The sequence below is a fragment of the Hemicordylus capensis genome, chromosome 2 (genome assembly GCF_027244095.1).
Source record: "Hemicordylus capensis ecotype Gifberg chromosome 2, rHemCap1.1.pri, whole genome shotgun sequence".
NCBI lineage: Eukaryota > Metazoa > Chordata > Lepidosauria > Squamata > Cordylidae > Hemicordylus > Hemicordylus capensis.
Window position 1 is genome coordinate 81,409,491 of NC_069658.1, and position 23,974 is coordinate 81,433,464.

The 23,974-nt window shown below is 41.4% G+C and overlaps 1 protein-coding gene across 1 annotated transcript in view; it reads left to right on the plus strand.

Annotated features, from left to right (window-relative positions):
• The window catches only part of SRFBP1 (serum response factor binding protein 1), a 75,113-nt gene that overhangs the window by 48,912 nt on the left and 2,227 nt on the right, over positions 1 to 23,974 (plus strand). Inside the window, exons 4-6 of the mRNA XM_053301442.1 lie at positions 10,282 to 10,353; positions 18,735 to 18,816; positions 21,497 to 22,232. Coding sequence (XP_053157417.1) covers positions 10,282 to 10,353; positions 18,735 to 18,816; positions 21,497 to 22,232 — 890 coding nt within the window. The remainder of the gene's footprint in view (positions 1 to 10,281; positions 10,354 to 18,734; positions 18,817 to 21,496; positions 22,233 to 23,974) is intronic.

Here is a 23,974-nt window from a genome sequence, read left to right on the forward strand (position 1 = left end):
CTGTTGCTCTTCGAAATCTGAGCTTAAGTATGGTGTCCCTCAAGGCTCCGTATTTTCTCCAATGCTTTTTAACATCTACATGAAACCGGTGGGAGAGATCATCAGTGGATTTGGAACCGGGTGTTACCAGTACACTGATGACACCCAGATCTACTTCTCCATGCCAGCTTCTTCAGGAGCTGGCATATCCTCTCTAAATGCCTGCCTGGAAGCAGTAATGGGCTAGATGAGGGAGAATAAACTGAATCCGGATAAGACAGAGGTATTTATCATGCAGGGTCAGAACTCCAGAGACGATTTTGAGCTTTCTGTTCTAGATGGGTTCATACTTCCCCAAAAGGAACAGGTTCGCAGTCTGGGGTACTTCTGGATCCACACCTCTCCTTGATTTCTCAGCTTGACGCAGTGGCCAGAGGTACTTTCCATCAGCTCCGGCTGATACGCCAACTGCACACGTTTCTCGACATCAATGACCTCAAAACAGTGGTACGTTTGTTTGTATCCACCAGACTTGACTTTTGTAATGCGCCCTACATGGGGCTGCCTTTGTATGTAGTCCGGAAACTTCAGTTGGTTCAGAATGTGGCAGCCAGGCTGGTCTCTGGGTCATCTCAGAGAGACCACATTACTCCTCTGCTGATGGAGCTTCACTGGCTGCCAGTAGGTTTCCGGGCAAAATACAAAGTGCTAGTTATAACTTATAAAGCCCTAAATGGCTTAGGCCCTGGGTATTTAAGACAGTGTCTTCTTCACTATGAGCCACACCAATTATTGAAGTAATCAGAGGAGCTCCGTCTCCAGCTACCACCAACGTGTTTGGTGGCTGCACAGAGACAGGCCTTCTCAGTCGCTGCCGCAAGATTGTGGAATGCACTCTCTGCTGAGATACCATCCTCCCCATCTCTGGCAATTTTTAAAAAACACCTGAAAACCTATCTTTTCACCCAAGCTTTCTCAGCTTTTTAAAACTGTCTGTTTTTAATTTTATGGCTGTTTTTAAATTGTTGCATTGTTTTAACTTTTATATGTGTTTTAATTGTTTTTATGTTAACCGCCCAGAGATGAATTATTGAGCAGTATAGAAGTTTAATAAATAAATAAAATAAAAAATAAATAAAATAAAATAAACCTTTCTTAAAAAAAAAAAAACCACAAACCCCTAGGATCCTATGGGGGTTCTGGGGAAAGGTTATATTTTAAACATTGCCTGCTTGCCCGTTTTTTTTGTAGGATGGGTGGTAGGTAGCACCCATCACACCAGACCACCCAACCCATTTTAGTGTCTCTAGGACCTACCCATGGAATAATGGCATGCTTTGAATTTCCCATTGTCACTATGGCGAAAACAACTAGAGTACACACATTTTGCAACTCTGCCTTGAAACACTGCAGAACAGAAGCACCCAGCCCTTCCTACACAGAATACCACATTTTGCCAAACACACAGTCCATAATGGCCAAAAAAGAATCGCTGATCCAGAATCCACTTCCAGCCACAGTGCCTGCACTGCAGTAACATCATTGGCATAAGTTGCTCTCTCTCACACAATTATGATTCTTTACTTCAGCATTGCAACAGCTGCCACGGCAGCACCCTTAACAGCCAGCAAGCATAGCCATAAGCTCAACTAGAATGTCTTCAGCCACATTTTGTCTGAGTACACCTTGCAATGCAGACTGCAGAGCAGTGAGTGAAGCACAAATTAGTCTCAAGGCCAGACATGGAGTTCATCACAACAATCACCAAGAAATAGTATACACAGCTGAGCTGCCACTGTCCATTTCTTGCCACAGCATCATCCAATTATGTTATTGACCAAACCACCAGGCACGCAGGCAGGCACCCAATTTCTGCCTTTATCACTCTGAGATCCAGTAAAACCTGATAGTTAACAAAATTGCAGCAATAGCACAACATATTATATACTCCATGCTGAGAAAAGAAAACCACAAAATCATACCTTGATTCCTTTCTTCTCTTCAGATGTATCTTCTTCAAGGACACACTTGTTCTGCCTCCCCTCCTTAGACATTTGAAATGCCCTACTTTTTTTGTTCCTCCTCTCTCTTCCCTCCACCCAGCCAATCACAGTTGCCCATAATAACATTGGATTTGTATGATAAGCCAATCAAGAAGCCAGGAGATCACAAGCCCGTCAAAGCCAGTACCAGGAAAACCTATCAGCAAGAGGGGAAATTCCTCCAGAATGGCATTCGAATCTATTTGAGCTCAAATCAGAGTTGATCTGATTCAAACTCAAATCAAGCCCTTTTATTTTAGGTGATTCTATTAAAGTTCAAAGCACTCAAATTGGCCTGATTCAAGCTCAAATCGATTCAACTTGAATAGATTTGCACATCTTTAGTACAGTGATTGATTTAATCTGATGTTTAATTGGACCCCCTCCCCCCGCAAATGACAAAAGAATGTTATGCAGCTGTGTTCTGGAATTGCGGTAGCTAGTCCTTAAAGCATGTAGTGTTGCAAAGTTGCTCATACCTACACATTGGTTCCCTCTCCTTTTTCCATTTATATTTCTTTATACGTTATTTCAGTGTTAGGATTGATAGTTGGTAAGCACATTTTGAATTGATAGTGACACTTCCTTAACTTTTCGCCTTTCAGTCATTTTTCACACACAAGCAACCTACTGAATCTCCCCATCCTAAAATATGCAGAGTTGTGATGGGGTATAGATGGCGTGGGCCAGCATTCTCAGTCTTTTAACAGCAGGTAGCATGAGTCTGGACTCATACTTCTGCTAATGGAAGAACTTCTACTTGCACAAGTAGAGAGGGCAATATTTGCTGACACACACCCCACACCTTCTTTCCTCTGTACCCCCCGCGCCAAAGAAAATCTATTGCTGAATTTTCGCAATCTTGAAAACATATTTTCAGGGGACTGCAGAGCAAGGGGGAGATTGGCAAAAATCACCCCTGCCCAATTTCCGTCCATGGAAGAACTAGTCTGGATTAGACTACATAGTCTAATAGCTGGTCTTGTGGTAGCAAGCATGACTTATCCCCTTAAGCTAAGCAGGATCCGCCCTAGTTGCATACGAAAGGGAGACTAGAAGTGTGAGCACTGTAAGATATCCCCTTAGGGGATGGAGCCATTCTGGGAAGAGCATCTAGGCTTCAAGTTCCTTCCCTGGCATCTCCAAGATAGGGCTGAGAGAGATTCCTGCCTGCAACCTTGGAGAAGCCGCTGCCATTCTGTGTAGACAATACTGAGCGAGATGGACCTATGGTCTGATTCAGTATATGGCAGCTTCCTATGTTCCTATGTATCCTTAGCAATGCTGCTGTGCTTTCTTGCTTCTTGTGTTAGGTTGGTTACAACTTACTACTACACATCAGACATACATTTTTTGCCAGCATAGACATCTGCATAGTAGAGTGTGAGTGAGTTGCTCTCCCTCTGTTTCCAGAGGGAACAATTTTTTAACAACCTAGTTCAACTTTGATGGGGCTTCTTTGGCCAATAGTACAAAATGCTGGTTGTGTGCATTCAGCAAATCGTCAGTTTGGTCTTAAATGTGAATTTTGAGGCAGTTGATTTCAAATTAATTTTAGAAACTCTCTTCTTGTGGGTGAGGGGTTTTCTGTTGGAACTCTTTGTGAATGATAAATCACTGTACAGCTGTTAAAATAGTTTTTCAGAGGTAACGAGGGTGTGTTTCTCTCCAATTGGCAATGAAACTTTAAATGATATTTCCATCCACAAAGTTAGCATAACGTTGACCACAGCAGCAGTCACAAGACTGGAACTTGTACCACCATGCTATGACAAAACATTTTCCTCTTGCTATTTCAAATCAACAGTCCAGATTTGACAAATTACTTTCATTTCTTACCACCAATCGGACAATAAACAGCAAGTTTTAAAATAACCTGTTGGACTTAAACAAACTGAATGAGTCTAAGCCCTCTCCATATTATTGCCCATTTGGAAAGGATTAGAACACTTTATATGGAACAGGGTCAGATTACTCCACTCTAGTGAACTACATGTTTCAACCTTATTAGGAATGTCTCTCTTATGGAGATCCAAGTGTATAGAAGCCCAAAATAAGGTATTATTATGAGCATCCCTACCCAGGCTAGGGAAGCCTTATCTGGGTAGAGTTGCTCCTGTGCAGCACTGGGATTGGGCCTGATCTTGGCACTGCTTCCCCTGCAAGCCCGGGTTTTGTACCCAGGATTTTACCTGGAATAGTGTGTGAGTGCACCCTTTACCCCAGCTATGGGGTCATGAGTATGCTCGGGCTGCATACACAGTCAGGTGCATAGGGTAATCCTAGAAACTCCAAAGGGAATCCTCCAATGCATTGCACTCATCGTGTGGTGAATTGTGGGATCCCTGGAGGCCCAGACGACCAGCCCTTGCTTCTAGAGATCTGCACAAGTCTGTGCAGCATGGATCCTGTGGGTGTGCAGTGGCACGCCAAAGAGAAAGTCAGTGGTCTTCTGGGGGAAGGTAGGTGAAATCCTGCCTGCCTGTCTGCCTGGTTGGGAGTATAGCCTTATTTTGTTGTAGTCCTTAGAATTAGATTATCAATAGCTTAAATTTCTAGAGTGCTTTTGGCATGAAGCAAAGTGGATTCAGTTTTAAACCACAAAGAAATGTCATTTATATCAGTTTCCCCATTTTGAAATTCACTCATTTCCTGAAAAAAGCATACATACCAACTGGTTTATACAAGAATTAAAATATATTTGTTTGCACACTTCAACTAAATACAGTGTTTGTAAAATATGAGCCTAACCTAAAATATTTAATCATGCAGCAACTGCAGAACAGAATCATACCTGCTGTGGTAGAGACAAGTGGTAGATTTTTGTATTAAGGATACCAAGACTCATCATTTATTTGCATATTTAGTTTAAGATTGCATGACCAAATATTTTAATCATATCCTAAGCAATATTGCTTACCTATCCAAAATTGAGCCTTCCAAGTAAACATGCATGGGATCAGGCTATAAGTGTCTAGACCATTCCAGAAGTAAAGAGCTGTTAGGTACTGAGTACATACTGTATCAATGAGGTGAAAAATAAGTTTGAGAACTTGCAGGTGTTGGAAGGCATAAAATAGTACAGGATCACTTACTTCACAAATGATTCTGGTAGTACTCAGGATATCTTCTGAACTAGCACCTGTGGTGACTTTCTAGACCCTTGGTCTAGTAGATATCCCACAGTAATAAACAGGATGTATCACTGTGTTTCTAATGTTTAATCTTAATGTCAAATACATTTACTCATGTTTCTTTTTTTAACACAGAAAAGCAATCTTTTAACTGACTGGCTCTGTTCAAACTGTCGTCTAAACCAGGGAGTCTCAACGTTGGGTCTCCAGATGGTATTGGACTTCAGCTCCCATAATCCCCAGCCCTGGTGGGTTTTGGTCCAGCCCCGGTGGGTTTTGGTTGGGGATTATGGGAGTCGAAGTCCTATAACATCTGGAGACCCAACGTTGAGAATCCCTGATCTAAACCATGATATTGAGGATCACAAATAAGCTGCAGAAAGCCTTAGGCTCACACTCTCTCTCCTTCCCCTTCATGCTTGCAAGAGATGGAAAATGAAAGCTTTCCCTTTCCATTGAAGAACAAACTATTGTTGTTCTGGGTGGTCACTGTCCATCACACAGATGGGCTTCAACTGGAGAGCGAAGACCAAATATGGAGTTTGCAAACTTCCTCTTTCTCTCCTGATTGGTAGCTTCTTCCCTCCAATACCTATGAGGTCACGTGGCAAACCCTTACCTCCTCAGTTTTTTTGTCACCTGCCAAGAGTGTAACACCATTTCCCCCCCCCCTGTGTTATGTTTTAGAAAAGAAAGCAGACATTATCTTCCTCTACAGAATTTTTTTTACCTCTCTCTCTCCCCCCCCCCCTTTCTCCCTTTCACCTTTTGCATTTTGGTTTTTTCCTCAGCCTCCCTTCCACTCCAGGGAGGCCTTATATGATTTCTGTTGGTTTATGATCATGAAGGCATCCAAAAACCATCCACTCTCAAATCCTACGCTGCGAAGTGGAAGTGGTTCTTACACTTTGCTATGTGTTATAACCTTCAAGACCCAACTTCGGTCTCTTTATCCCTAATTATTTTGTATGTGTTAGATCTCAAGCAGTCTCAGCCTTTCTGTGTTGTCTTTTAAAATTCATTTAGCAGCCATCACAGCACACTAGTCTAGCCCTAATTGTGCCATCTTATTTTCTCTCCCAGAAGTGAAGTGCTTTTTGAAGGACCTAGTTGGCTTCTACCAGGATGCCCCTTCTATCCCACCGGCATGAGACCTCCCACTGGTCCTCACCAGTTTTTATGAAGAAGCCTTTCACATGGCTGCATGTGATATCTGCTTACTTACATTTAAGAAAGTGTTCCTGATGGCAATCACTTCTGCTTGGAGAGTAGGGAACTGCTGGCCCTCCATTGTGACCCTCCTTACCTAAACTTCCATCCTGATAAAGTTGCACTTTGTCTTCTAGATATCGCTTTCCTCCTGAAGATCTTCTTTTCATAGGTCTTCAGCCCACCACCGCACAGACACTCCTTCTACCTGTGAGGAGCAATGCTAGCATATCCTCCATGTTCTCAGGGCTCTGGCCTTCTATATGCACAGGACCTTGTCCTTCAGGACTTCACCTTCTTTATTCATCACCTACGGAAACCAAACAAGGGGCATTAGGCCTCCTCTGTCGATCTCTCATCTGGATCATCCACACCTATAAGTTGGCGTACCACTTGGCACAAGTTAAGCCCCCCTCACCAATCAAAGCACTTTCTACCTGTTCACTAGCTACCTCTACAGCCATTGATAGAGCATTGTCCTTGGACTACATCTGCCAAGCTGCTACATAGGCTGCCCCTTATCTCATTCATTAAAATTATGCTTTGGATGTCCGGGCTAGGAGTGATGCTGCCTTCAGACTTTACTCTGAGTGTCTCTGCTGCCAAACCTCCAAATATGAAAGCTTGTGATTCACACACCCGCCCATCCTCCCCACTGCAAAGTGTTTCTCATAGTGGCAGTCTCCTTAACTGAGGAAGTAAGGGTTTACCATGTGACCTCATAGGAAATGGAGGAAAGGAACTACCAATCAAGAGAGAAAGAGACAGGAAGCTTGTAAACTCCTGATTAGGCCATTGCTCTCCAGCTGAAGCCCATCTGTGTGAATGGGCAGATGACCACCAGAAGAACCACAGTTACTGGTAAGCAACCAAAGTTTCTGAACCCAGTGAACTTCAGTTTTTCTTAACTAGTAAGCCAATATACCAAACCACAGTTTGATCCTAGGTTTGATCTAGCTCTGTGTAATTAAGAAAACCACACTTTCTGAATTCAAAAATAATGGGAACTTGGTTTGTTTTTCAAGTGAAAAAAAAAGAAGCTTTCACTTCCTCCATGCACACTCAGTTGAGGACAAAGAGAGTAGAAGGTGGAGAATGTGAGCCTGAGGGTTGATGCAGTTCATTCACAACATTGTATATCATAGTTTTGGCCAGATATATGCAATGTATGAGATATTATCATAGTTCATTTTAAAAAAATAAATGTAGGCTTTAACTTGTTTGTTGTACAAGAAACTTAAACTAAAAACAGATTGGGCAGCATCCAGACTAAATTAATCATGACTAAGCACCATTGAATATATTAGACATGTTAATCATGACTAAACTCCATTTATTTCCATGAGAATCCATCTGGATTCTGCCTCTTGGTTTTAAGGACATTCGCGTATAACTGAAAAATTTAAAAATCCAATTTATTATATCCTGACCAACATGAACTATTCAGTTAACAATATTAGGCAAGCTAACCATGCTAACTCAAATCAGTAGTTGCATATCTGTTGATGGTTAATCATTACAACCGTGGCCTGTGTTGAGAAATGATTTGCTGGCTTTACATCCCTAGAACAAGCATACTTTGCTTAGGTTTTGAATTGTCCCCAAAATTAATTGGTAAGCTTTTATAATGAACTGTGCCAGATTGTTGGTTCTTAACATTCAACAATGGGGTTTCTTTTGTAGAAGAGCAACCAAATTACCGTTTCCATCCTGCCAAATGTGAAGGAATGCTCATTCTGTATTCAGAGACATCTTTGAGTTAAAAGGAACCAGACTGAAAAAAACAAAAGAGAGTTAATGCTGTAGGCAATAACATAACTGGGACAATGTGTTCAGACATTTTCATGAACTGGCAAGTACTTTTTGTCAGGATTGAAGTCCATATTGGTAAAAGGACTGTTTTGAATTTTGCAATAACCTTGGTGAATCATTTTCATCAGGGAAGGAATTACTATGTGTATATGATCAATTTAATCCAGTTTGTCCTTTTTAAAAGAAGGGCTTTTCTTCTTAAACTGGTATACAGATTTATTTTTGTATAAGGGAAACCATCCTTGTATGGCTTTATTTTCATGGGATGCAAAGTAAACCTGAACTCTGGGGTAGCATTTAGGCAGCTGTCTATAAAACCACAGTTCTCAAACTGTTTGTGGCAAGGTTGCATAAAATTCCTCAAAATCCTGTCTCAAATGTTTTTAATCTCTTTCACAAAATAAATTCAGACATGTTCTCATTTTTGTACATTTGAGGCACAAGGCTGTAATATTAAGTACATGTGTTTAACTGTGGGTTGCCGTTTTACATCAATGTGTATATTGTTGTGAAGACTGTTTTGTTCTTCTTTTGGGTTGGAATTGCAGCTTATCTCTGTTTTTGAATGGTTACCTTTTTAAAAAAAAAAATAAAGTGCTATGCTGGGTCTGCCTAGCTTAAACATACAGTCCTCTAATAGGCAAATGCTGTCCAGGCAAATAAGAGCATGAGTACTCCCCACTGGTTTCAGCGCATATGCATCCTGTAATGATTGATAGAAGTTTTTATATTTGGGGATGTCATCTTAAGTGGGAATGTTCAAGCTGGAGAGAAAAAATCAATCTCAAAGGAGGTATCCTTACTTGAATCGTTTTTGCATAGGCAGGGTGTTCAGACAGGCAGTTGGTAACATAGTGCAGAGTACACATTAAGGGTCATCACACTAGCAGTGTGGAGAGCCTAAGAGGGTTTTGTGGGGAGAATGGGCTTGACCCACTCTCCCCAAAAACGAGCAGGCAGCTCGCCCTGGGCATCCAAATCGGCCACCCACACAGTTACTGTCTCTGTCACAGAGCTGGTTGGGGTGGCGGGGATCTGGCCCCTGGAAGTCCCAGAATGCCCCGCACTAGTGCATGGGGCATTCTGGGGAGTCCCCTGACACTGGGAGGCTTGTTGTAGCCTCCCAGTCGGGGTTCTCCTCATGAGTTGTCGCAGTGCAAAGCTGCAGCACTGGATCAAAACAATGGGGTTATCAGAGCGCTCGCTCTGCTAGCCTTGTTTAAGGGAGGGGAGAATTAAGCAGGCTTGCCTGCGGGAGCCATATGGCTCCCACCAGTTCACACGTGCAGTGGGAACCAGGCTGGGCTCCCTTAGCCCGGTTTCCACTGCACGTGTGAATAGCCTCATTGTCTTTTTCAGATGATACAACTAGTAGTGTCTATAAATGCTTTGAAAAATGGAACTATGATAAATAGATGAACAGTTAAAAGGACTATAAGATAACTGATGATCCAGACAAACGGCAAAAAAAAAAATATTCAACTACTAATTAGACATTTATATTGCTATCAGAAGAACCAGTCTGGTATAGTATTGGGCACAGGCAACAATTCTTGCTCACTGCCAGAGGCGTAATGATAGGGGGGGGCAGGCAGGGCATGTGCCCTGGGCGCCACTTGGTAGGGGGCGCCAAAAAGTGCCCCCGCCGATCCCCTTACTTTCCCGAAAAAAATTTTTTGTGCCACCACCGCCACACAGACCAACCGAGCAGAAGCCAACCGCACCAGCTGCCGAGCTCGCGTCTCCCTACGGGGGTCGCCCATGCCCGGCGGCCGCGAGCATCTGCCTTCCCTCTCGCCCGCTGCTCCGAACCGGGCGCCCCGTGCAGCTGCTCATCCACTGCCGCGACCAGGGGCCAGGGATCCTCCTTCCACCCCCCGGCAGCGGCGGGCGGCAGCTATGACTGGAGCGATGCCGAGGCCTGTGTCACTTCTCAACCGCGCCCCGCGCCTGTGCAGTTCAATCTATTGGGGAACCTAAGCTTGGCCCCTATTGGAAGGGCATCTTTTGGGTCAAGCCTTTCATCCTAATCATGAAATGATCATTACAACTATTGCAAAGATCTAAGAGTGGAAAAAAACTTTTTTTTTCTTTTTTCCTTGTAGGAGATAAAATTGGATCAAGTTACCAAATTAGCGCTTGGGAGAGAAATCAATTTTGAGCTTGTCTGCAAAAAGGTATGATTCTTCATACATTTGTGTTAAGTAATAACATATATGTTTTTTTAAAGAAAATCTCACATTCAACATGAGAAAATATATTTACAGCCCTTCCCAAAGGGCTCTTGCAATAAAGAAATTATCTGTGAGGCTTCCTGGTGCTGTGTCAATGCAATGTGGCATGCTGTGGTGCTGCTGTATCATGCTGGTGCTAGCAAATATATCATTGCATTTGCTTCAGATTATCATCCTAAATGTTCTGTCTTCTCTGGAAGGAATGCATGATTGCACCATGAAGGCATTTGTGATCAAAGAGTTCCTCTTCTTCAGTTCCTCTCTCATACATGATTGTACGTCTCCTTCAGCTTCCCAGCACACTACAAAATAAAGAAGGGTGCCCTTCACTTCCAAGGGAGCATTTCTTTAAAATGGGCAGGTGTTTATTTTCAGACAAGACAAAACAAACAGATCCCCATCATATTAAACAAAGGCCATTTAATAAAGAATATATCACACACACTAATTATGTAAGAGAATAGTAACTCAATACCCTTTATATAAACATGCAAAATTGCACAAAACTCGAAACACAATCAACCTAAGATATCACTTGATGGAAATCACACTTATTGAACTAAATGTATTCTGATGAAAGAATAGTACAATCATTATATGGAAGTCTATTCTATCTGTTTTATACCAGTCCACTATGGTGACCCAGTAACCTCCGTTTCGATCTTGATCTTTATAAAGTCGAGAATTGTCTTAGAAAGTCCCATATGCTTAACAGCTCTAGTAGTATTGGTCCAAATGTTCCAAACTCCAGTAGTGTGTGTGTGAAGTTACCTCTGTAACTTCAAAAAGACTTACTAAAGCAACCAGCTTACTGTAACATTCTAGTAAGATAGTCTGGTGGGGATCTGTTTGGTCTATGTTTGTCTGATATAGAGATCCTAGTATGCACTGCTTATCTTAGGTGTTTATTTTCTCCATGAAAGATTTTAAAATGCTGGCAATCGAAATAATCTAGACCTTTGGGAATTGGAATATTTTGATAGCATCTTACCAAATATACAAGAGTTGGTTCACAGTTTGAATTGAATTGACTTCTTTTATCTGTAAATAGTGTTTTCACTAGTTAAGACAATAAATGTCCTTCAAATTACATCTCTGCCAGAGCTGACTATGTAGGTTTTGTATGCTTGAGAAGGGAAGCAAAAGGCTTGAAAGTCATTTAGGGGTACATATTCTGAATAAATTGTAGAAGTACTCAGCAGTCCCAAGGTATTAACACTTCCAATATTGATTCTTCCATATAAAGATTCTGCTGTGCAGCTTGATGTTTTTATCTGAAATATCCATGTTCCTAATTCCTTGAGACAGTTAACATTTAGACATTCTTATAAATGTCCTAATTCAAAGGTAGAACTATACTAAGTGTACTGAGTTTCTCATTGCTAAGAAATGAGAAACCTGTTTATGATTGAGGTAGGAATGTGCCCGGAACTGTTCCGGCGGCAGTGGGGGTGTTCCCTTAAGGGCGGGGGAGGGTGCACTTATCCCTCCCACTGCATTTTCCCCGCGGGCACTCCATTACAGCAAAGTCGCTTGGGGCAGCAGCGTACCTCCCTGCCGCTCCGTTGCCCTCTTCGGCCGGAAGTACCGGGCACACGCACACCACGCGCGCCCAGTACTTCTGGCCGATGAGGGCAACAGGATAGCAGGGAGATACACTGCCACCCCGAGGGGCTTTGCTGCAGTGGAGCGCCAGCGGGGAAAATGCAGCAGGAGGGGTAAGTGCACCCTCCTCCGCCCTTAAGGGAACACCTCCACCAACGCCAGAACAGCCTAGTGGCCGAAACATTTTGGAGGCTTCTATAATGGCCTCCAAAACGTTTCGGGCTCAAGCCTAGATTGAGGACCGTCTGTTGACAAATGGATATAATGAGAGGCAACCACTCTTGTGCTTCCCAGTGCCACATGCATTCTGGCATACAACTATGGTGTTTGTGTCCTTGATTTTTGCCATACTTGTCCAGAAATTTCAAATCCTCAGCTTGTACATACTCCCATTTCTGGCCTCCTTTTTTTTTTTCCTTTCATTTCTTGCCAAGAATTCTGTTGACTGGTCCAGACTAGCACTGTGCTGGTGCAACAGTGACCAACATCCAAACGGACGTGCTGCTGTCATGTGAGGAGCGATTTTTGCCAATCTACCCTTCCTTCTGAAGCCCACTGCACGTCCCAAAAATATATCCCTGAGAGCTGCACAATCCCCAGAAACATATTTTTGGGAAGCACAGTGGGTTTCAGATGGAAGAGGAGGTCACAAAAAATTGTCGGTTCCCACCACCACCACCTTGTGGAATGGCAGTGTTAGTCTGGATGTCAGGCACTGCTGTACCAGCCATGCTAATATGAAAGTCACCATCATCTTTGAAAATCTGAAATCAGTTTATTCAAAAAGTAAACTGATGGTAGCAAGCATAAATTCTCCCTTTTGCTAAGCAGGGTCCACCCTGGTTTGCTTTTGAATGGGAGACTACATGTGAGCACTATAAGATATTCCCCTTAGGGGTGGAACCACTCTGGGAAGAGCCTCTGCATGTTTGCTTGCAGAAGGTTCCAAGTTCCCTCCCTGGTATCTCCCGATAGGGCTGGGAGAGACTCTTGTCTGCATCCTTAGAGAAGCCAATGCCAGTCTAGGTAGACAATACTAAGCTAGCTGGAGCAGTGGTCTGACTTGGTAAAAGGCAGCTTCCTGTGTTCCAGATTGGCTTACTCTGTATAATGTCATTTGAGCAATTTTTGCAAAGCTACTTTGATGCAAACTCTACTTTAAACAACACCGCAACATAGATTTAAGTCATCAGTATGCTCAGATTATTTTGGGTGGTTATAGTTGTGGTCTGTTTGCTTGTTTTTAAAAAGTAAAATAATGATTTGTGGTAGTATTGGTATAATACAATTATGTTAATATTTGTTCAGGAAGCAGTGATCCTGTTCTCTTGGGTGCTGTAAGGCCTTGACCAGTTCCATGAATCCAGCTTCAGCCACTGCAGTTTAACTAGGCGATACCATTAAACTGCACATTCAGTTTAAGGGTAACCAAACCTTAGGAACATAGGAAGCTGCCTTATACTGAGTCAGAGCATTGGTCCATCTAGCTCAGTATTGTCTTCACAGACTGGCAGCGGCTTCTCCAAGGTTACAGGCAGGAGTCTCTCTCAGCCCTATCTTGGAGATGCTGCCAGGGAGGGAATGTGGAATCTTCCGCATGCAAGCAAACAGCTGCTCTTCCCAGAGTGGCCCCATCCACAAAGGGGAATAGATTCCAGTGCTCACACATGTAGTCTCCCATTCACATGCAAACCAGGGTGGACCCTGCTTAGCAAAGGGGACAATTCATGCTTGCTACCACCAGACCAGCTCTCCTCTCTGGTTCCCAGCAGCTCTGGTTGCTTCTCTCTCTCTCTCTCTCTCATCCCACCCCAGTGTAAATGAGAGCAGTGTTGCCTGCAGACTGGCCATTCGTCAGGTAGAGCTGCGTGCTGCAGAAGCTCCAGGTAGAGCTGCAGGCCCAATCCAACAGGAAGCGATCCTGTACCAGGTTTTTGCAGAGCTCCCATTCAGTTAAATGAGAATGCAGAGGACAGCTTCCTTCTGGATTGTGCCCAGTTATATCCACTGCTCCGATTAAGGTTCTGCTCTCCCAGAAGAACAGACACTCAACTGGACTTTGTACTTTCAAACCTTGGATCCCAAACCAGAATTTTCACACTGCCTGCTGCCTCTTGTATTCATAACCATGTACATTCTTATACCACTTAAGCCCCATTTGTGGTGTAGGTTCTCTATACTGGAGAACATGAAAGGTCACTTCTTCACAGCTGTACCTCCTCAGTCCTGAGATCTATGAGGAGACTCTTCTGTGAATGGGCCCCCACTGTTAAGTGCACTGAGTCACTATAAAATCTAAAATTGTCTTAATGGTGGACCTCCATTGTGAGATTCCCTGCCTTGATTAGCTCTGCTCCTTGTAGAAGGCTGGTGAAAATAGGTATTTTTCAGAGCGTATTCACCTTGACAACAACTCATCTAAGCTAGGCTTGGTTGCTGCTGATCAAAGAGCTATCTTCTAGCTCTTACCTTGGTTTTATTATTCACTGTTCATGCAATAGTAGGAAACTATGGTGAACTGTCTGCTGGCTCTTGACTTAAGTCTTATGAGCGGTTTTGATATATTTAGCCCTTTCACATGTTTTTCTCTTTCTCTACTCTATGGGTGTGTGTGTTTGTGATTATATAATATCTCTAGCCACTGAGGATAAGACTTCATGTATCTAAAGTAGGCTCTCGCCCAAAATAACTTATGTTGGAATAAATGCAGTACTCTTTGAGATATCAAAAGATTCTCTTATGATGTCTTAGTGACATATTGTACGTGATATGTACTTTCTGACATGTGAATGCTTCAGATTCTATCAACAAATAACCCTTTTGCTGCCTGCACTTTATCTGAGGTTAAAAGATACATGGCACAGACAGGTGTGATTGGTAGTGCAAGAAGTCTGCTGGGCTTTGCTCTCATCTAGGAACAGTGCTGGTGCTGGCTGTTCCAGGTTACTCTGCTTTTGTTGGGCTAACACACTTTTTAGAACTCCTTAAATATAAAGGTATTGAAAAACTTACTTTTACTTCAGAAGACACAGGATAGGGTATCCTAGTAATAACCTTTACACAGTTGAAGCAATCTGTCTGGAATGGAAATGACTGTGGGTGTATGAAAACCACTGTTTTCTGAGAAATTTCAATGGCAAATAGATGCTAACTTCAAACAAAAATGGTTGTGGTTACTTTAAGAACATTAGTAATGTGTGAATATTGCATGAAGGTGTAAGATTTGTCCGCCTTTGACTAGCTGTTCCTGTAATGTAGATGAGTCAGCCATGTGATTTTCAAAACATTTGTACTTTTGAACTGTGCACTTAAATATTTTCACAGTCTTAAGAATTTTAATGTTTCCCCAGTGCCAAAGGTACACATTCTGTCTTGTGGTCTTGGAGCAGAGGTAAACTGGCTCTAAAAAGGCTTCTAGTGTTAGATATAGGCATTTCTATATACTGGATTAATTCCTAAATATTTAGAATACCTGCCCTAGTAACTTACACTTTTCTCCATGTTTTACTAAGCTCCTTTGCTCATCATTGCTCAGTGCTGCTTCCTTGCTGATACTGAGTTCTGATCTATTTGTTGTTAAGACCTGTGGAAGTTCCATGAAATGGCTTCCATGTTGCGGCTGTAGAGTATGTATAACACAGATTACCAAATGAATTGCCCTATTGCATTGAAAATTTCTTCACTGTAGCAGCTGGGGACAGGGGCACCCTAGGGATAATTCATGCAGTGAGGCTATTTATAATCAAGTTAATAGCTGCCCAACCTGAACACCACCCTCTCAGTGCCTACAACTTGAGTAAACTACTGCTCTCCTCAGGCTGGCCCAAACCCTTGTGTTTCTGCTCCTTTTCTCTTCCCTTATTACAAGTAGGAGAAAAGGTGGCATTCAGTTTCATTTGTGGTGTGTGTTAGTGTTTGTGGGCCCTAAGCAATGGGTTCTGTGGAATAACAAACCTTCTTGGAACTAATTGTAAAATTGGAAACAAAGTGATGGTTCAAAGAACCTCATCTACAGAAGCCCAGGTTACCTTAAGTGGCGCAGTGGGGAAATGTTTGACTAACAAGCAGAAGGTTGCCAGTTCAAATCTCCACTGCTGCTATATCGGGCAGCCACAATGTAGGAAGATGCTGAAAGGCATAATCTCATACTGCACAGGAGGAGGCAATGGGAAAACCCTTCCTGTATTATACCAAAGAAAACCACAGGGCTCTCTGGGTGTCAGGAGTTGAAATCAGTTTGACGGCACACTGCTTTACAGAAGCCCAACCAAAGGCACTTTGGTTTGTATTTGCTGAACATCAGGCCCTCTCCGACATCGCATCACAAATTTGTTTCTGAACTGAAGAGGCTTTTAAAAGCAGTTTGTAGTAAGATACAAAGGTCTGCTGCTGAAAGAGAGAGGAAAGATTAAAAATTCCAAGAGATTGCCCAAGCTTTTAAATCTGCTTAAATGAGAGAGGATAAAGTACCTCTGTGGATCCTTTAATAGTAGCAATATAACATTTATTATTTCCTAAGCGCATTAAAAGAAAAGTAAGACACAAGAAAAAGAAAGAGAAGTATGTAAAACAATGGAAGAAGAGAACTTTAAGTGAAAAATCAGAATAAATTAGGGAAGTACTGAAAAAAAAATATTTTGAGGTACTTTTTAAAGAGTGGAAGGGACTGAATCATACAAATATCTGAGGCGGTGAATTCTAAAGATAAGGAGCTGCCAAAGAAAATGGACAAAGGCAGGAGACAACAGATGGATCCTTAGTCTAACTAAAAGATGGGTGTTAGGAGAATTATGTTCCTCTGGAAGGAACATAATGGGAAATTAAAGAAGATAAATAAACAGGAACTATAAGAGTATAAGCATTTAAAGTAAGTAGGAGTTTGAAATTGATATAATAAGGTCCATGAAGCTAGTTTATAGAAGACAAATTAATATGTCATATTTATTTATTTATTTATTTATTTAGTAAATTGATATACCGCCCTTCCAAAAATGGCTCAGGGCGGTTCATAACATGATAAAAACAATTAAAACAAATTAACAATTAAAATCAAACTATTAAAACACAGTAAAACCAACAAAACAGCTAAAAGCCCTAAAACAGTATAAAATTAAAACTACACATTTAAAAAGCTGAAAAAGCTTGGGTGAAGAGGGGGGTCTTCAGATATTTTTTAAAATAGTCAGGGATGGGGAGGATCGCATCTCAGCAGGGAGTGCATTCCACCTTCTTGGGGCAGCAAAAAACTGAGATGAGCTGCAAAATAAATAAGTGTATCAGTGGTGCCACAAGTGGAAAGAATATAGTTGAACAAGAAGACAGCTTGCACTAAAAATGGGAATTAGTAAAGCACGCTGCAATGCTTTTGTGCAAAAGTTCCCACTGAAATGAATGAAGCATGCTTGTGGTTGCGCAACTCTGGTCTTCACAAGCTCCAGAAGTAGTGCTACTAGCTAGCACAACAGTTTTGCACTAGCACAACTAGTAAAATTATTACCTTTGTGAACAGGGTGGATAAAAATAAATGATTTTTAAAAAATAAAATTGGATTTTTTTAGAATTTAAATTGGATTTTTAAAAATAAAATGCTTTTTGTGGAAAAAATCTATCTAAAGATAGTTTTCTGTTTAAGATACATTATAGTCCAAAGGTTATTCATCATGAAATAAGGATTAGTTTTTAATTATGTAGCATGAGGCTGTATATATGCAATGTTTAAATATTATTTTGGGCAATTCTTCTATCTAGAAGAGGACCAAAAATGAAACCTTCATCTGGTTGTAAATATTAAGATTATACCAGCAAGAATGAGTCTTGATGTTAAAAAACAAAAAACAAAAACCCCATGATTTAAATCTAGTCTTACTGACTAGTGATTTAAATTGTGATTTAAATTGATTTGATTTAAATCATGAATTAAATCGATTTGATTTAAATCGTGAATTAAATCGATTTGATTTAAATCAAATCCACCCTGGTTGTGAATGAAAAGCATGACTCCAGTACAACAGCAGTAATTGTTTTAGTGGATGAAATTCTCTGCAGTACCAAAACAGAAGTAGCCCTGTGGAGATAGAAAATGACTCAAACTTAACTTCTCTATACACTTTGCCTACAGCTCCAGTGGGAGGATTTTGCTGTTTTCACTGCACTCTTCTTCCTTCAGATTGAGTATTTAATTCCAGAAATCTGTCCTTGAGGGTCATGTAGCCCTCATGGACAGTTCAAAATTTCATCTGGAGGGAGAGGAGGTGAAAAATGCACCCTCCACACCCACTGGGGATGCAGGGAAAGACTATATAGAGCAGTTAAGCTGGAGTCTTTTTGTGTCTCCACAGGACTACTTCCATTTTTTATAGCGCTGCTGAGCATTTCAGCCAACAAGTAAATCATCGCTCAGCATCTGTATAATTTTATTTATTTATTTTGCATAATCATTTCTATTGAAACTTTTTCCTGCTGTGGATGAACTTTTTCCCTTTACAAATGTTCTTTTAAGCCAACATTTTATATGTTGACAAACCCTAATAAAGTATGAACATATGAATGTTACCTTTTATGCTTACTATTGCTGTTTATCAAAGATAACTTTGGGGTTTTTTTCAAGCAGGAAACCCTAATTATTTGTGAACTTGCAGACCAGTACAGCAGAATATGAAGATTTGTTTGCATTTCTGGTTTTTGGTCACTCAACAAAATTTGCATTTTTTAAAATACAGCCCAATGCTACAGCACTGGACAGAGCAATTGCTAGACTGACAACTCACCCACTATTGAAAACAAAAATTGCCAGTATTAAAGGTAAGTCAAAGCTTGCCCAGCCAGTCCATGGGCACTAGAGTTTGTACTGGATACACCTTTTGGTTTTGTTCTAATGATTTCTTGTTTGAATACATTTTAAGTTCTAGTGTATCCAAATAATATTGGTTTGCTCAGAATATTTGCAGTGTTGTGGAAACTAAACGTTTTCCATTCTGACTATCTGAATCAAGTAGAGAGAAATCTCAAATATATCCACTGGTGCTTGAACTTCACATACAGTCTCATCTTGTTCTGAGATGTCTGGCAAAAATGGAACCCTTTATCTCTCAGACCCTGCATTCCTTCTGTCACTTGAAGATACTACCTGACATCCAGAGCAGTTAAGGAAGACTGCTCTTAAAGGAGCCAGACACCTCCCCAGCAGTGGAGCATGCAGAGAGGCAGGATAATTTTTTGCTGATTTTCCGACTTCACCAGTGCCCCCTGTGCCTTCCAGAAACATGTCCCTGACGAATGTGCAACCCTAGGGCCATGTTTCTGGAAGCAAAGGGACACTTGTGGTCATATGGGAGATCAGTAAAAATTGCTCTCCACCCACCCACCTTGCAAGCTCCACTACTGTGAAAATGGCAAAAATAGTGGGATGCACGCCAAATGGGAGAAAAGAGACGGAAAAACACCATGCAAAGGCAAATACTCAGGGACCATGAAAATATATTGGTAGCGGAACCGCTGCTAGATTAGCCAAAAATGGTCCCTGAGTATTTGCCTTTGCACAGTGTTTTTCCGTCTCTTTTCTCCCACTACCGTGAAAGCCTCTGGCTTCAAGAGCTCAACTCCTGCCTCTTCTTTGTTCCATTGCTCTGAATGTGAGCTTCTGCAGTGATCTTCCCTTCTTTTTCAAATATCCAGATCCTGGCAACAGAGAAAAATAATGTATTTATTTTTCTCTGTTGCCAGAATTTCTATCTTTGAAAAAGAAGGGAAGATCACTGCAGAAGCTCACATCCAGAGCAAAGGAACAAAGAAGCGGCAGGGGTGCCAAATCAGATAACAATCTACTTATAGCGTCTGGAATATTTTTATTTTATTTTATTAGAAGAATGCAAATTTCTCCTTCATTTGAATAAAAAGTGGGAAATTCTTCCAGCAAACCTACATATCTGCCTGCCAACTGCAGTCTTCCAGACCACAGTCACTATAGCAGTATGAGGGGAGCACTTGCTGATTTAAACATAAAGTTACTGTTGACCATAAGTGTTGTTGGATCTCCCTTAGAAATGTTAGATATGCTGACTGAAAATTTGGAGGACAGGAGAATTTGAATATATGTATTTGTATTCATATAATCTGGCACTTTTCTATACAAATCCAATGCAGAGGATGTTAGTTTAATATGAGAGGACAATGGTGATGGTCATGTTATTCTTTAGATTCTAATCAAAAATATTCTTGCAGTAATTTTTCACATCTCAAAATTCCTCTGGCTTGTCCTGGCAAGAGGCAGGTGTGTTCTTGAAATATGTTTATACTGCATTTTGGGTAGCCAGCTTGAGTTGTGGGCACAGTAAATGGTTGTGGCATGTCTGGACAGGAACAGGAAGACTCAAGGGCCTGGCTTTGGTTTAGCTGCTATGAGTGCCACCGAGCTGAGCATTGCAGGGCAAAAATCAAAGACAATAATTACTCCTTCCTGCCTCACCAGTGCATGTAAGTTGCCTGCTCCTGTACTGTAACCCAGGACTACTTCCTGACTGGCAACAATTCCCCAAAGCTTCAGGCAGGGATTTTCATTGTTCTGGGAAACACCCAGAACAAAACACCTAGTCAACCACTAATCTGTGGCCCCTCCCCAAACAATATTCTTCATTTATTTATTACATTTATAAGAACATAAGAACAGCCCTGCTGGATCAGGTCCAAGGCCCATCTAGTCTAGCATCCTGTTTCACACAGTGGAAGAGCAGATGCCGCTGGAAGCCACAGGCAGGAGTTGAGGGCATGCCCTTTCTTCTGCTGTTACTCCCCTGCAACTGGTACTCAGAGGATTTATATTCCATCCTTAATTCAAGGAGTGCTCTCTCTCTCTCTTTCTGCCCCCTCCCACATTTTAGCTTTACAACCCTATGAGGTAAGTTAGGCTGACATAGCAACTGACCCAGTGATCTTCATGGCTAAGCAGGGATTTGAACCCAGCTCTCCCACTATGCCTTGTTTAACTCTCTGTGGAAGATAATCACTAGCTTTAGAATTGGGTGAAGGTAAATTGTGCCATCGAGTTGGAGTCGACTCCTGGCAACCACAGAACCATGTGGTTTTTCTTTGGTAGAATACAGGAGGGGTTTACCGTTGCCATCTCCCGCACAGTATGAGATGATGCCTTTCAGCATCTTCCTATATCACTGCTGCCCAATATAGGTGTTTCCCATAGTTTAGGAAACATTCCAGTGAGGATTCAAACTGGCAATCTCTGGCTTGCTAGTCAAATCATTTCTTGCTACACCATTAGGTGGCTCAACTAGAACTGGTATATACAGTCAATTTCTTGCAGTGTTTGTCCAGTGTAAGCAGCTGCCCAGAAAGGAATTTTGCATTTTGTTTTGCAAAGGATGTAACGAGAAACATTAAGTTCTAATTTCAGAACAATTGGCTTGTTTTTATAAGTTCTTCATCTAATATTGCTGCTTCAGCATAAAAAGAAAGCCACTTATTTTTCTAGCTGCTGTAAAAGCCTTTAAAGATGCAAGACGGAAGCCAGCTAGAATGACTACTTCAGAAGAGCTTAAATCGGAAGAACAGCTTACTGAGCAGCCTGAGGTGACCCAGTGTTCCAGTAGCAGTGCCTATAACAAAACATTTAAACAAGCTGAATACCAAGACCAAATTGAAGTGAAAGAGAAACCAGACACTGACATGAGAGAGAAGCAAAGCTCTGTGAAACAGAAGCAGAAAATGACAGACAGTGAGAAAAAATGTCCCTCAGATGATTTTACAGTACAGGCTGCAGAGCATCAGACACTAGTTCACCAGGATCCAACAGAAAAAACAGTATGTCCAGAAGGAAAGGAAAGTTTGGCTGAGATCCCGAGTAGGGTAGCAGATGAATCCGATAGTGATACATGCAAGAGTGAGGATACTGGATTGGAAAAGGAGTACTTTGATGACAGTACTGAAGAGAGGTTCTACAATCAGTCTTCTGACACTGATGAAAGTGATGGTAACGATGATTTCTTCATTGGCAAAGTAAAGATGGTAAAAAAGAAGAGAGCTGCTGATACTTCTGTATCTACAGGACAGAAGGCCAAAAACACGCTGCTTAAAAATTCAGCGGGCTCAGAATCCGATACCATGCAGGACAAACAAGGCAGCTATCAAAGCACAAAAGTAATGAAGCTGGAGTCTGTATTTTACAGTTCATTGTCCAACCCTAAGCAGAAATCGAAAAAGGTTAAAAGGTAATAAAATGCATTTTAAAATAAAACTGATAGTTCTTAATATGTAACAATAGATTAACAAATTTTTGGTCAGTCACTCTAAATGCTATGTGTGCAGTCATTGTATCTTTTCTTACCAACTGCTATGTTCAGTCAATTTTCATATTAAGCTTTTGGAACTAGCTCTACATCAGCATCTTTAACAAGTTTGAGAGAACTGCTGTCTAACCATACACATCTTCATAGATATTGAAAGTCTCACTCAGAATAGGTAAACAAGTTCATCTTAACTATATAAACAAAAAAGTATGGTTGACATCCTGGCTAACAAAGTGCTTGTGGGATGAGCAAAGTTGTGCTTAAGAAGATTGCATAGCTGCGCTAAAAACAGGGGTTTATGTAATTGTGAAAAGTCCCCTTTAAAGCAAATTACTCAACACAGTGGCACAAGCGTTCTTGCAGTAGTGCAAGCTCCAGATTTAGCATGTCGTTAGCACAACAGCTTTGCACTAGCATGACATCCTTCCCCAAGGGTTTCATTAATCAAGATTTCATCCACTATAAATGGTGGTTCGGTGTGCTTTAGATTCATCTTACAGCCTACTAGTCACTTTAGTTGTTTTTAAAGACAGTGCAATGGAAAATATTATGATGTTTCTTGGGTTCTGCTCTTAATAGCATGCTTCCCTATTAGGGATGTGCATGAAATCGATGTTGTGTTTTGTTTTGAGCTCAAAACAAAATGTCGTTGACCAAGTCATCTTGTCACCACAAACTTTGAAACGTTTCAAATGTTTCTGCCATAGGGAACAATGGGGAAACTCAAAACGCCCCATTGTTCCCCATGGCTAGCTCCTAGGGACACCAAAGTAGGCTGGGTGGTAGGACCTGATGGTGCTACCTACCACCCAACCCACAAAAGAAATAGGCAAGCAGACAGTGTTAAACATAGGATCCTAGGATATAGGTTATAAGGCTGAGGGAGAGACTCCTGCCTCTAACCTGGGAGAAGTCTGATTCTGTGTACTGTAGACAATACGGAGCTAAATGGACCAGTGGTCTGATGAAACACTTGGTTTGTATTATACAAGCCAACCAAGAAGCAAAGAGATTGCAAACTAATCAGAAACCAGTGCCAGAAAACGAGTCAGCAAGGGTGAAAAAGGCCTCCAAAATGGCAGTTGAAATGTTGAAACATTTCGAATCAAAATGAAGTTGTTTTGTTCCGAGCTTGAAACAGGCCCTTTATTTAAAGAGTGTTTTGTTCCGAGCTCAAGACACTCGAAACAGCCCATTTTGAGTCAAAAAGTCAACATTGAAACATTTTACACATCCCTACCCCCTTTCCTACTCTAATTTAGATATGATATAATGGCAATGAAATATGCATACTCCCATTCTTCAGATGAAATTCTTAGACCTCTTTAATGCATACAGTAAAGCAAATAAAAGATCTTACAAATCAAGCAAACACATTTCGATGTCCAAACATCATTGTCAATGTGCTATTTCAAGCAGTTGAGAGTACTTGAGATTAAGTACAGTAATTGAAACTAAATAACCAGTCCAAGGATGGGTGGGGGCGGATGAATGGCTTTTAACCCTTGGTTTGTGCAACTCTTCCTTCATGCTAAATTTTCTTCATACCTTTTTAACAGGGATCTCCCTGCCTCCCCAGTATAAAAGGCCTCACATTCCATGCATACAGTCTTATACACTGTTCCCTTAGCTTGGCACCAACCACTTCCTCCTAATAAATCAAA